This window comes from Ylistrum balloti, unplaced genomic scaffold, assembly GCF_031769215.1.
Source record: "Ylistrum balloti isolate Yb309-2 unplaced genomic scaffold, AGI_CSIRO_Ybal_v1 Utg370464, whole genome shotgun sequence".
Classification (NCBI taxonomy): Eukaryota; Metazoa; Mollusca; class Bivalvia; order Pectinida; family Pectinidae; genus Ylistrum; species Ylistrum balloti.
The window spans coordinates 326013-341872 of record NW_026782306.1 but is presented as its reverse complement, the minus strand read 5'-3'; the positions used below and the strand labels follow the sequence as shown (position 1 = coordinate 341872).

Below are 15860 nucleotides of genomic sequence, written 5' to 3'. Positions count from 1 at the left end.
ATAATGACATCTGTACCGTTTCTATTATTTCTAGTATGAGATAATGACATCTGTACCGTTTCTATTATTTGTAGTATAAGATAATGACATCTGTACCGTTTCTATTATTTGTAGTATAAGATAATGACATCTGTACCGTTTCTATTATTTGTAGTACCGTTTCTATTATTTGTATATATTTGTAGTATTTCTATTATTTGAGATAATGACATCTGTACCGTTTCTATTCTTTCTAGTATAAGATAATGACATCTGTACCGTTTCTATTATATGTAGTATAAGATAATGACATCTGTACCGTTTCTATTATTTGTAGTATAAGATAATGATGTACCGTTTCTATTATTTGTAGTATAAGATATCTGTACCGTTTCTATTATTTGTAGTATAAGATAATGACATCTGTACCGTTTCTATTATTTGTAGTATGAGATAATGACATCTGTACCGTTTCTATTATTTCTGATATGATATAATGACATCTGTACCGTTTCTATTATTTGTAGTATAAGATAATGACATCTGTACCGTTTCTATTATTTGTAGTATAAGATAATGACATCTGTACCGTTTCTATTATTTGTAGTATAAGATAATGACATCTGTACCGTTTCTATTATTTGTAGTATAAGATAATGACATCTGTACCGTTTCTATTATTTGTAGTATAAGATAATGACATCTGTACCGTTTCTATTATTTGTAGTATGAGATAATGACATCTGTACCGTTTCTATTATTTGTAGTATAAGATAATGACATCTGTACCGTTTCTATTATTTGTAGTATGAGATAATGACATCTGTACCGTTTCTATTATTTGTAGTATAAGATAATGACATCTGTACCGTTTCCATTATTTCTAGTATAAGATAATGACACCTGTACCGTTTCTATTATTTGTAGTATGAGATAATGGCACCTGTACCGTTTCCATTATTTCTAGTATGATATAATGACATCTGTACCGTTTCTATTATTTGTAGTATAAGATAATGACACCTGTACCGTTTCCATTATTTCTAGTATGATATAATGACATCTGTACCGTTTCTATTATTTGTAGTATAAGATAATGGCACCTGTACCGTTTCCATTATTTCTAGTATGAGATAATGACACCTGTACCGTTTCTATTATTTGTAGTATAAGATAATGACATCTGTACCGTTTCTATTATTTGTAGTATGAGATAATGGCACCTGTACCGTTTCTATTATTTTAAGGTTGAACGCATTCAACGAAATTATTTGTGCATTGATCTCATTGTTTACAAATTGTTCTGTATTGTTGGTTTAATGCTCAATCAAATGTGAATCTTGAGGATGACAACGGCATATTATCGGAAATCGTTCATGTGTTTTTTTTAATATTAAGCTTCTAGCATATTGATTGAGTAATATCAAAAGTGTCACTTGTTTTTTTAGAAAATGGAATATAATAATTATTCACACAAGCTGTTAGAGCAATTTCTATCTTTAATGAAAAATAAAAAAAATGTTTCACATTATCTAAAGACGTATGTGAAATGTCTGAATTGTTAACAATTTTAAGAGGGTATCTACATAATGTACAGGAGATGGTATAGCTTACTTATAATCTTTTAATTCTAAAAATCTTAAAGTACTGTTTTAAAATAGATGGTATTTCTCACTATTGCTATATTTAGATGCTGCTGCACTGTCAACCGACCAGGATTGATTACTGAGAAACTGCCTATCTGTACTTCTTACACTAACAGTGAACCCCCCCCCCCCCCCCACCCACCCCCCACCCCCACCCCCCCAAAAAAACGCCCCCTCCCCCAGCCCCCTCACTACTGACCTTCTTTATGGCCAACTCGGTAAGTTTAAGGTAGACCAAAAGGATGGAATTTAGAATTTAGGAGAGAGTGTTTATGTATTGTGGCAAGAATTTAACACTTTGCCGACTTTTATATCCCACATCGCGCGCTGATTTTCAGCTCTGTAGCTCCAGTGGAACTCCGAGATGTAGACTGAGAAAAGGTCAATGCAGGGCGGCGGTTAACGACATCTGAAAAACGATGCTATATGTCATCCTGACATAGGTTTTTTACATCGGAGGAGGAAAGATCAATGATTTACCTTCTTGTAGATATTTCTTCTAGCCTTACACAAACAAATACGTGTATAAATTGCTTGATTTTTAATTTTCTGACATTTTCTTTCCCGTGTAGAATCTTGTTTATGATAGTGAAATCACATTTCTCATTTGAAGATTAAATTCTGAATCAGAATCTTTTGACCAACCAAATTCTTTTTGTTTCTGAATGCTGTATTTCCTTACAATTCGTTCAGACAATATCATCTTATCAGCAGTAATTTCTCTTTCCTTTCTTCACTGATGTTGTGTTCCGTTTCTGTTCGTTGTCCGTATTGGTCTGGTATTGGTTCTTGTATTCGACAAACGCACCTTCTTCTTGAGATCCGTCAACAGCTTGGAACATTTTTTTATTATTCCACCTACAAAACAAGCAACATGACAATAGTCTAATGTAAAAACATCTTCTAAACATCCAAGTTTTCTGGCAATTCGAATTACAAACTCGCGTTTTGTTTTATATAAAACTGTCAGTATTATTTTATCAGAAATTTACAAGATTTTACAAAACACAGACGGAGAAAAATAACTTATCAATACCAGAGAATCAGATACAGTAGAGCCAAATAGCAAATGCGCTTTACAACTGCTTCTTCCTCCTAGGGCCCTCATTGATGTTAAGGATCAAATGGACCTGTTATGTAGGGATTTTTGCCCACAGCGTTTTAAATTATTATATATGGCGCCTCACTCAAAAATACTTAATCAACAATGTTTTTATTTGTGTACAAACAACTTTTTTTTACATTTAACATCTTTCCCAGATTTATAAACAAATACCAAACTGTCGCACAGCTGATCTATATATGTATTGCCCTAATATGGCACTGCCTCATTTTTGGTGTTAATTGGAATGTACTTTGTGAAAACTTTTGGGTTCTGTGTACTTGAGGAGACAAACCAGAATCTCTAAAACTGGAAATTACTTATCGGTGCTTAAAGATTAGAATTTATCTGCCACTACGAGCGGTTTTATTGTCAGTATAATGTGATTAGGCGTGTTGTCCTGCTGGGAACCATTTGTAGTATACATCAGTGTTACACCCACATAAAGTCGTTGTCGGTTCTGTACTGTAACAAGACACTTAACGCAAGCACTTGTCTTGTAAACAATTTAAAAACAAAGCAACTTTTATCATCAGTAATGTATTACTTAAAGAGACGTCATCTGAAGGTGGAGGGTAGTTAATATTGTGTATATCTGATGGAACAGCGTAATGGAAGTGACAAGTTAATAACTGATTGTACGACTGTGGTACGAGGTTATAAACGTTAAATTTAGGGTAAAAGTTTTAAATTAATCGTGATAGTATACCATATTCTATTTCAAAGAATCTGCTAGTAAAGCTATTATTTATATCTTAAAGTTTCTACAAATACAGAATTATACCTATCGTCACTTTTCCTTCCTCAGCTGTCAGGAAATGGAACGAATCCAACCCACAGACAAATAGTTTTCATCATCAGAACCGAAATACAAATGTGTGATATTTTTTGTCGTCTCTGATGATTCACCCAATAACCATGGCTAGTCTGGTAGAATATATCTGCGAGAGGATTCAAACCTGGGTCTCAAGTGTTGTTGACCATGGCTCTACCAATTACATCAGCACGCTTCATAACCTGTCGTGAGTGACACATAGGATAGAAGGTCGTAAGTGATACATGAGACAGAAGGTCGTGAGTGACACATAAGATAGAAGTTCGTGAGTGACACATGAGATAGAAGGTCGTGAGTGACACATAAGACAGAAGGTCGTAAGTTACACATAAGACAGAAGGTCGTGAGTGACACATAGGACAGAAGGTCGTAAGTGACACATAAGACTATTTTTACCAGTAAAGGAATTGGTATCACATAGTCAAAGGGTCAAAGGGTCGCGAATGACATTTACGACCATCTACCACCAAAAATAAAACATTTTCCATAAACGGAAGGATTTGCATTTTAAACATGATTTTAACTAAAGTCACATATCATATTCTTTGCAGGACCCCCGGTACAATGACGAGGTGGACCGAATAACAGGCTACGTCACAGAGTCCATCATCTGTATGCCCATTCGGAACTCGGACAACGACATTGTGGGTGTGGCCCAGGTTGTTAACAAGACCGGGTCATGTGAAGGTTTCAGCAAAGACGATGAAAAGGTAAGATGGTGCTTGACAACAGACCCAGGTTGGTCATCGTTGAGAGTTTTGGGAAAAGAAGTTTATGAAAACTACAGAATATGAGGGAGTAAAAAGACTCGAAAAACGTATGTTTTTATTATCAAAAAGATTGAACTGTCGTTAAATATCGAGAATAAAGGCTGATGTTTGAACTAGAAATAGATGTCATGTTTCCATCTGGGGCCGGTTACATTGAAGGAGTAAGTATCCATCTGGCGCGGGTTACATTGAAGGAGTAAGTGTCCATCTGGGGCGTGTTATATTGAAGGAGTAAGTTTCCATCTGGGGCGGGTTACATTGAAGGAATAAGTTTCCATCTGGGGCGGGTTACATTAAAGGAATAAGTTTCCATCTGGCGCGGGTTACATTGAAGGAGTAAGTTTCCATCTGGGGCGGGTTACATTGAAGGAATAAGTTTCCATCTGGCGCGGGTTACATTGAAGGAATAAGTTTCCATCTGGGGCGGGTTACATTGAAGGAATAAGTTTCCATCTGGGGCGGGTTACATTAAAGGAATAAGTTTCCATCTGGGGCGGGTTACATTGAAGGAGTAAGTTTCCATCTGGGGCGGGTTACATTGAAGGAGTAAGTTTCCATATGGGACACGGGAAAACGTGACGCAACATCATGGGACATTATTAGGAAAAATATTGTTCAGGCAAAAAAGAAAAAATCCTAAATTTAGTCCCCCTTACGAAGGGAATCATTAGGAAATTCATCATTGTTTAGACAAAAAAGAAATCTGATCCAAAATTTAGTTGCCTTTTACGATCTTTGAACGCGGGCAACAAGTACAATGATTAGATAGGACCTGCAGGGTTTTACATAATGAATGACATACCTGCCATATCAAAAGCCCACTGGTAAATAACTTTTATACATTAGCCTCCGACTATCTCTATAAAACACGCGACGGTAATTTACCGCGTTGATTGATGACAGAGAATATTTACCAACTTACTGCAGGAGTGCCCGGTGCATGATCAGCATATTGTTTAGTGATTATCTTGACGTGTGGTGACATATTTACACAAAGGTGTGTTATATATTCATCAATAATTTCGTGATAGAAATGGCTCTGTAATCATATGATTGGGTGTTACATCGGATAACCACTTATCTTCCAATAAATATATTTTTATGTTTTAGAAAAAAATGTCTTGTACAAAACGGAGGATGATAAATCCTGGATTACAATACACTGTGCCTACCTATAACATTTGTGGAATTGATGATTTTACAAAAGACACAAGTGAACAGCACCTTTTAATTCCATTTTTTGAGTTAGATACAGTAGAGTCAAATAATGAATTAAACTGGTAATTCAGCTGTTTCCTCGATAGTATTGTATAAATTTTAGAACAAAATACTACATGATTTTTATTTTGGAAAACATGAATCTTGGCGCGTGGCAGTTTTCAGTAGACCTTGATGGACTGTGGGATTCAGTACAACTCTTATATACATTGTTACACGTAACTATCCCGCAACCGACAAAATCCTAATTCAAACACAAAGGCTCTGAGATTCAACTCACACTTAAAACATTCACAGTACGTTCATGTTCAGATACAGAAACAAATCATAATTCGAAAAGAAAAGAAACTCGAGGTGATTTTCGATAATATAACATTTGAATGTATTGATTTGTGTCTGTATCCAATCTTTCTAAAAACTCGGGAAAAGCGATGTGATTTCTTTATAACTCCCAGCCTTTATTATTGATTTGACCGAGCGGTAACTATCCACGCACCAAGATGTTTTGTTCTCCAAAGTGCACCCTGATTAGCTGAAATTGCGGATGTCTTAATCCAAACGAACCACTCAATATGTCATTAGCTCCAGAGAGACGACCGCTGCGTCACATTCATACAAATAAATCTTTATTCCTATGATAATGGACCAGTTGCATCATTAAGAATGTGATATTTGAAGGGTTCTGAACAGAAATTAAGACAAAATGAAATCTGATAACATTTATCATGATGTCACTTGTACGACTTTACGAATTGATTTTGTACATGATTTCTTTTCTCCATGAAAATGATCAGAATGACAATGACCTCTTTGTTCCAGGCAGTTTAATTATTGTCAGGGAAACCGTACATATTTATTCTTCAGGGATTGCGTTTCCAAATCGACGTTAAGAGATTGAACTGATGAAAACTAAATCAAAAACCGTTGATAAAGAATTAAGATTTTATCGTTACAAAATTAATGAATAAATCAATCTATAAAAATAAGCTGTCATGCCGCCACATCAACTGACTGTACGAAATGATGACAAAGCCTTGTCACTTCTGCGGTACTCACATTGAATACGTGACATTATTACCTCACCTGGCCCGAAGAGCCAAATAAGTTTTTGCCGTGACGCAGCGTCCGTCAACCGTCGTCCTCCCGTCGTCTGGCGTCAACTTCTTCTCTTTATAACCAATGGACCAAACGTCTCGATATTTGACTGGTATTTCCTAGGATGAAGCCTTACAAAGTTTGCGAAAAGAAATGACCTTGAATTATTTTTCAGGTCACAGGGGTCTAATTTGTTAAAACATTTAAATAACTTCTTCTCGTGAACTAAAAGTCTTTGAGGAATCATATCTGGCTGGTATGTCCTTAGAATGAAGCCCGACAAAGTTTGACCTATGTTAAAGTGTTAAAGGTTACAGTCCCCCACCCACTCCCCGTTCCTACATTTTTTCTAACGCTGTAGTCGCCTTGCTTTAATGATATGAGATACCCGTAGAATGTTTCACTTTTTTAAAATATGACATTCTGTATCGGTAAGGAAGAATGTTAAAATGGAAATTACCCACACCATCATTACAGATTTCAAATAAAACACTCCTTAAATCTTCAATGCATTTCAAAAGGTAGCTGAAATAGATTCTCATAAAGCTCGATCCAAAACATCACACTAAACATGCTATCTTGTTCTATATTATCGTTAGACTGTCACGAGTAGCTCAGATTTAGAGTCATCTATTGACGTAAACAATACTTATTTCTACATTAAATACTCCATACCTAAAGTCTCGACAGCCACTCTCGCGCTATCTACATCAGGATGACAATCAATGATGGGCAGAAAGGTCTTCTTAAAAAGCTAATGATAGTACATGGCTGAAAGGAATACCCCTTTTCTGTGGACATCCAAGTTCATCACAGAACGACAGATTCTTAAACGGCAGTGCTTGTTTATCTTCGAAATAATACCCAGCCTGATGATGGCAATTTGCCAAGATCGGATACGCCTAGCAAAAGAAAAATCACCCTAAGGCATGAACATATTTGTTTTCATTTCTACCACAACGTGTCATTCTTACCTCGTAGTACTGTATAGATAGTTTGTCAGAATGCTGAGTAACGAAAACGTAATTGAATATAAGGGAATGTATTTGTTAATGTTAGCGTTCTATCGCAGTCAGAATAGATAAATCTAGAATATCTATACTGCTTACTATCACACCATAAAATACTAACAACGCAGATTGGTTTACATTTAAGTGCCATGCGTACTGAACACTATCTCATAACATTTCGACATTTTTGGCTTGTTCTACACATCGTAAATCTAAGACACAGACTTGTCTGGTCGCTAGAGATGTATGGAATGGGATGTTGTATTTTAAGTATGTTACAAAACACCTTTATTTCATAACAAAGAATACAATCTATAATAACGCTCGTTGTGATTTCTTCAATGTAACCCGCGCCAGATGGAAACTTACTCCTTCAATGTAACCCGCCACAGATGGAAACTTACTCCTTCAATGTAACCCGCCACAGATGGACACTTACTCCTTCAATGTAACCCGCCACAGATGAAAACTTACTCCTTCAATGTAACCCGCCACAGATGAAAACTTACTCCTTCAATGTAACCCGCCCCAGATGGACACTTACTCCTTCAATGTAACCCGCCACAGATGAAAACTTACTCTTTCAATGTAACCCGCCACAGATGAAAACTTACTCCTTCAATGTAACCCGCCACAGATGAAAACTTACTCCTTCAATGTAACCCGCGCCAGATGGAAACTTACTCCTTCAATGTAACCCGCCACAGATGAAAACTTACTCCTTCAATGTAACCCGCCACAGATGGAAACTTACTCCTTCAATGTAACCCGCCACAGATGGACACTTACTCCTTCAATGTAACCCGCCACAGATGAAAACTTACTCCTTCAATGTAACCCGCCCCAGATGGACACTTACTCCTTCAATGTAACCCGCCACAGATGAAAACTTACTCCTTCAATGTAACTTACTCCTTCAATGTAACCCGCCACAGATGAAAACTTACTCCTTCATTGTAACCCGTCCCAGATGGAAACTTACTCCTTCAATGTAACACGCCCCAGATGGAAACTTACTCCTTCAATGTAACCCGTCACAGATGAAAACTTACTCCTTCAATATAACCCGCCCCAGATGAAAACTTACTCCTTCAATATAACCCGCCCCAGATGAAAACTTATTTCTTCAATGTAACCCGCCCCAGATGGAAACTTATTCCTTCAATGTAACACGCCACAGATGGAAACTTATTCCTGCAATGTGGTACACATATTCAGCTCGGATAATTCTTCAGTGTGGTACATATAATCAGCTGGGACAATCGACAGTGGTCCTCAGTGTGGTACACATACTCAGCTGGGACAATCGACAGTGGTCCTCAGTGTGGTACATATACTCAGCTGGGATAATCGCAGTATTCCTCAGTGTGGTACACATACTCAGCTGGGATAATCGCAGTGGTCCTCAGTGTGGTACACATACTCAGCTGGGATAATTCCTCAGTGTGGTACACATATTCAACTGGGACAATCGACAGTGGTCCTCAGTGTGATACACATACTCAGCTGGGACAATCGACAGTATTCCTCAGTGTGGTACACATACTCAGCTGGGACAATCGACAGTGGTCCTCAGTGTGATACACATACTCAGCTGGGACAATCGACAGTATTCCTCAGTGTGGTACACATACTCATCTGGGATAATTCCTCAGTGTGGTACACATACTCATTTGGGACAATCGACAGTGGTCCTCAGTGTGGTACACATACTCAGCTGGGATAATGGACAATGGTCCTCAGTGTGGTACACATACTCAGCTGGGACAATTGACAGTGGTCCTCAGTGTGGTACATATACTCAGCTGGGATAATCGACAGTGGTCCTCAGTGTGGTACATATACTCAGCTGGGATAATCGGCAGTATTCCTCAGTGTGGTCTTAAAAAGTACAAAGTGAATAAGACCAGGTGTTCCGGAAAGTAAGCGTAAGATTGCACAAATGACAAAAAAGTGTATTGCACCGTTCAATGCAAATTGGTTACAGCAGTGCCAACATATTATTTAAACTGCATCCGACAGCTGTCTTGTAGAGCTCGACAAACACTCTTTCTACTTAATGAATTACTTCAAAGTCGATTAGACATTCTTCATTGTTTACATCATGAACACCCTCATCATTAGTAACTGACTTCATTTGTTGTTTCAGATGCTGGCGACATACTTAACGTTCTGTGGGATTGCAATACATAATGCCCAGATATTCGAGGCCTACAGCAAAGAATACGAGAGGAATAAGGTATTGAACTTGATAGATACAGAATAAGGCAAATTTGACTTTTGTCATTTTTTTTATTTACTTGTTATCTACGCCATATCTCATTATGTATCGGAAAGAAGCAACGATAAGTATTTAACATGCCCACAGAATATTACAGCCGAAATATGACGTCATGTACTATAGAAAGAATTGATTTAAACCAAAAGATCGATCTAGATTCAGCTCAAGATTACATTTCCAGAGATTAACTTATCGACTCAGCCTAGTTCACCTACATTAAATTTTGCGATTATCTTTATATAGGTAAACATGCATGAAGAATGTTTCTTAAAAATTCCAAATTTGATTAACTGTTATGTGCTACATTGTGTAATCTTGTTGACATAGTATACGACAATATGTGTTATATTGTGCAATCTAAACATTGTTGACATAGAATAGGACAATATGTGTTACATTGTGTAATCTTGTGTTACATTGTGTAATCTTGTTGAACATTGTGTTACACATAGAATACGACAATATGTGTTACATTGTGTAATCTTGTTAACATCTATGTGTTACATTGTGTAATGACATAGTATACGACAATATGTGTTACATTGTGTTAACATAGAATACGACAATATGTGTTACATTGTGCAATCTAGACATTGTTGACATAGTATACGACAATATGTGTTACATTGTGTAATGTAAACATTGTTGACATAGTTTACGACAATATGTGTTACATTGTGTAATCTAAACATTGTTGACATAGTTTACGACAATATGTGTTACATTGTGTAATCTAAACATTGTTGACATAGTATACGACAATATGTGTTACATTGTGTAATCTTGTTGACATAGAATACGACAATATGTGTTATATTGTGCAATCTAAACATTGTTGACATAGAATAGGACAATATGTGTTATATTGTGTAATCTAGATGTTGTTGACATAGTATACGACAATATGTGTTACATTGTGCAATCTAAACATTGTTGACATAGAATAGGACAATATGTGTTACATTGTGTAATCTTGTTAACATAGAATACGACAATATGTGTTACATTGTGTAATCTTGTTGACATAGTATACGACAATATGTGTTACATTGTGTAATCTAAACATTGTTGACATAGAATACGACAATATGTGTTACATTGTGTAATCTTGTTAACATAGAATACGACAATATGTGTTACATTGTGTAATCTTGTTGACATAGTATACGACAATATGTGTTACATTGTGTAATCTTGTTGACATAGAATACGACAATATGTGTTACATTGTGTAATCTTGTTGACATAGTATACGACAATATGTGTTACATTGTGCAATCTAAACATTGGTGACATAGTATACGACATTATGTGTTACATTGTGTAATCTAGACATTGTTGACATAGTATACGACAATATGTGTTATATTGTGTAATCTAGATGTTGTTGACATAGTATACGACAATATGTGTTATATTGTGTAATCTAGATGTTGTTGACATAGTATACGACAATATGTGTTACATTGTGTAATCTAAACATTGTTGACATAGTTTACGACAATATGTGTTACATTGTGTGATCTTGTTGACATAGTATACGGCAATATGTGTTATATTGTGTAATCTAGATGTTGCTGACACGAATGAAATTAATATAGCATGTATGGTACCCGTTCAGAGCGAGGAGATTTGATTCACATGTAGAAAATCGACTGGCAACGCTTTGTATGTCATAACGAGCGCTGTGGTGTACTTGATGGACATAGAGATGCAATCTGCCTGAAAGTAGAAAGTGATCGCTGGAGGTTTCTATATAGTTTCCCACTTAATCGTGTCGCATACTTAGATGCAAAAATATTCCTTATGATGCCCTAGAGAACTGATCTCCGCCATTACTGCTTTCCACCTCCGGATTTTAAGAATGCGTTACTTGTTTGGTATAGACATTCGGCGTCATTTCCGGATCTCTTCTCAAGAGAGTTACTGAAAGGTTTCAACCCTGTTATTTAAAACATCTTGTAGTAACAATCCTTTAAATGCTAGCCTGACTCATCGTCTCCATTGTATAATTTAGGTGTATAATTCACTGATTCTTACCTTATTAAGTCATTAGTCATTCTTTGTACACAATGATCTTCTTACCCAATTACAAAATGAAGTATTGCAATTTAAACAGTATAGTAAATGAAATATCTTGCACAAATATCAAACCCACCCAACCCAACCCCCAACCCTCCAAAAAAAGAAAATAAAAAAGAAGAAACAAAAATATATATATATATCTCCTATCGATAAAAATCACATTACGGGGACAAGTTGTTGTATAAGTGGGGATCACAAGGGTAGCCCCAAGGAGAAAGTAACTGATATATATTACAGAGCAGACTTCCGTTTTCTAGGTCTATCACTTATTAAGACGAAAAGACGTGTCACCAGATATCCGGTACTGTAATGTAGAAGTTCCTGCCATACCGCTTTAGGTTATGTTGAATTCCAGTATTTCCTTTTCTCGTTACACGCTGTTCTATATGTAGTTAGTATTTAATTCCTCTATATGTACATCAATCCAGTTTCGGAATTCGTATGTAAAGGTGCTATTCACATATATGTCTTTTGTTCGATGCCATGAGTGCCGATGGCTAGTGGTTAAACGAACTGATCTGGCAGATAATGAGCGCGAAATAGCTCGTTATTCATGCATCTTTTCATTGTCTTTATATAGATTTCTCGGGCATTAAAAAACATCCATGATAGCATATAGAGGGTATTGCAATACTTACACTTTAATTTTTTTGTCGCTATTTCGGGTTTCTTCGCCGGTTCAATGTTCACTACTTTGAGTCAGAAATAATGATGTAAATATTAATTTTTCAGCTACAATGTATTAATTCTAACAGTATGAAATACTGATCGATTGTCCTTTCATATCAAATATATGATTCTCATTGTACATTTCTATTGACTTTGACTATTGATATTCTGTCCTTTGTACAGTCTTCTGTTACATCATATCTATAATTCTGTGAGATGCCGGTAGTTTCCATATTATTGTCCAATATAAACCAAGAATATCAACCTATGTGTAACCCTGGTAAAATACTAACCGCAATATACCACTCGGCTGGAGAGAACTTCTCTTTAACGCGACTGGTTGAGCGTCAGATTAGTAAGCCAGGGGTCCCGGGTTCGATTCCTAGCGGAGACATTAAAGTTAATTATGACCTCTGTTACTTGTGTATTGTTTGCCTCGTTTAGTTAATTTCAATTATTACATGAGATCTAAACTAATTTTATCTAAATAAAGATAAACTGAATATTTGAAAGACATATAGGAAATATAAGAACGTGGATGTGTTAACGAGACTAACCTGTTTGTTTTACAGGCTCTGCTGGAGGTTGTCCATGACGTTTTCGAGGAACAGACGTCACTAGAAATGGTCATTCACAAGATAATGCAGAGAGCACAAACGCTACTGAAGTGTGAGAGATGTTCCGTCCTGTTACGGGATGGTACGTCAGAGGTAAGTGAAGATGCCTTGGTGACGCCACAATTCAATGTGGTGATGTCATCAACCGCAAATTTGTTGAAATTTATTAATCACTGATCGTACATTTTACATTATTACGTAGATAACAAAAACTAATGCTGCTTTTTCTCTTGAACGTTTTAATTTCTCCACAACTAAGAAACAAGTTTCCAAATAATCACACTTGTTGGCTCTGGTTAAAAAACGCGAGGGAAAGAAACCGGAAAACCCCACATGGTCGGACAGGTCACATCTTACATCACCGAGTTCGTGCGAATACTCGAACTCAGGACGTCTTGGTGAAAGACGAGTGCGTTACAACTGCGCCCCAAATCACACTCTTTTTTATTGGAGTAAACTTTTATTTATTCCAACCCCAGCCACCTCCAACTTTGGATTCAGTTTGATTTATACAGCTTTCCTAGGTGCCTTACACATCCTGTCTAGTGTGAATTAGATCTGTCCCTGATAACCTCGTACAGTCGTACAATCGCCTTATTTATGTTCTAGAATTAGATATACAGGAATTATCTCCCCGCTGTATATAGATATTAACTAACTGTCATCTCGTATTGTAGACGTGGTGTTGTATAGAAATAATCCGATCTCTACCGCTAAGTAATGTGTCAGAGGAATGACAGCCAGTCGCGGAGGATGTTATCGTCCATTTTTTGGTTATTCCTAATTATCCTGCTGACGAATGGAATAAGTAGTTCTGTATCAAGCCACAGATAACGTGTCACTTTTTACAACTACTAGCAGGTTTATCTTTTTGCATTTTGATTAAAATGAAAACGTCAAATCAATTCAATATGTAGTTTTACTAGTTTTAATAACTCAATCATATCAAGTAAATTACCCTCCCCCCGCTTCTCATTTTAGTCATTAAAAGTGCGGCTTCTTTGACCCCACCCCCTCCCGACCCCCTCCAGAATCCATCCTCTCGACCCCATCATTCCGACCCCACCCGCCCGACCCATCCTCCCGACCTCCCCCCCCCTTCCGACTCCCCTCCAGACCCCACCCCCTCCCGACCCCTTCCTTTCGACTCCCCTCCCGACCCCACCCTTTCGACGCGCCTCCCCACCCCACCCTCCCGACCCCATTTCCTCCCGACCCCACCCTTTCGACGCGCCTCCCGACCCCACCCTTTCGACGCGCTTCCCGACCCCACCATTCCGACTCCCCTCCCGACCCCACCCTTTCGACGCGCCTCCCGACCCCACCCTTTCGACGCGCCTCCCGACTCCACCCTACCGTCGAATCCATTTCTGCTCTCGGTGAACTATACCTTCATAATTTCCATTACGCTATTTTATAAAATAAAATATGTTTGGCAGTTTGATACTTTGGGATTATCAAAAATCAAAACGCTAGTGACATTTTTTTTCAGAGTTGTAAAAGTACTTAGATCTGTATACAGAAATAGCTGATATAAAATTTATGCAAATTTATATTGATATATTTATATTACCGAATAGTTTCTTCCAGCAACAATTGTTCAATCACCTTTCCTTGCATTGAAATTAGACCTTCTGTAAACTTTGAAATTAAAAATTTCTGTAAGCTTTGAAATAAAAAAAAAAGATTAGAAATTAAAAACTTATCTAAACTTTCAAATTAAAACAATGTATCTCGTATTTCAGACAAATTTTAACCAGGTATTCGACCTCGGTTATCCAGTGAAAAACGGACAGTCTTCCAATTATAAGTAAGTATAATGTGTGTAGGATATATCTGTTTAGCCTTTGTTTTACGTGTAATGTACTTTAAAAAAATATGTTGTATACACAATAAACCTCTATATTTGTTGTCTCTGATAAGAATTGTCCAATATTAATCCAAACTCATGTTTTACTCGACTTCATTAATTTCTAAATATGAAACAAGATCAAACAATTCCTTGTGAAAACCACGAAAAGCTTTCAACAATATCTCGTGACGCGGCAGAGAGTATCCATGGTGACGAGTCAGAACTGGAGTAATAAATCAACTTCTATATCTCATTAAACCTCATATCTATCAGTACTGTGTTTTTACCTAGTTCACTATGATCCAAACTATACCTATATGATTTCGTCCCCGATACTACTGGGGATACGCTTACTATCGCTCCCTGCACCCAGGAACAATTAATGCCAAATTGAGGCACAGTTTAAGTGAGTGGATTGGTCTAAACTGGATTTCAGTTGAAAAATCCAGACCAATCACAAACTAATACGCCTTTGAACCTCAAATGCAGTACAGCATACCATCATATGACCTCGAGATTCGTTTGATGTACATCAAATGATCAAACATTTCGTCTTGTCCACAACGTGTCGGACATGGAACCTTCAATTTTGCTATGAAATATTCAATGGTGCAGAATAAGAGACAGTGAGCTGAACCTCTGAAGTATCGAGGATGGTTCCAGGGGTACAGAGAGCGATAGTGAGTGTAACCCCTGTAGTA

At 37.0% G+C, this 15860-nt stretch overlaps 1 protein-coding gene across 1 annotated transcript in view; it reads left to right on the top strand.

Moving 5' to 3' along the window:
- LOC132555226 (dual 3',5'-cyclic-AMP and -GMP phosphodiesterase 11A-like) overlaps positions 1-15860 on the top strand; it is a 98984-nt gene that overhangs the window by 58148 nt on the left and 24976 nt on the right. Inside the window, exons 2-5 of the mRNA XM_060219575.1 lie at positions 4114-4272; positions 9805-9894; positions 13263-13400; positions 15053-15117. Of these exons, the coding sequence (XP_060075558.1) occupies positions 4114-4272; positions 9805-9894; positions 13263-13400; positions 15053-15117 (452 nt within the window). The remainder of the gene's footprint in view (positions 1-4113; positions 4273-9804; positions 9895-13262; positions 13401-15052; positions 15118-15860) is intronic.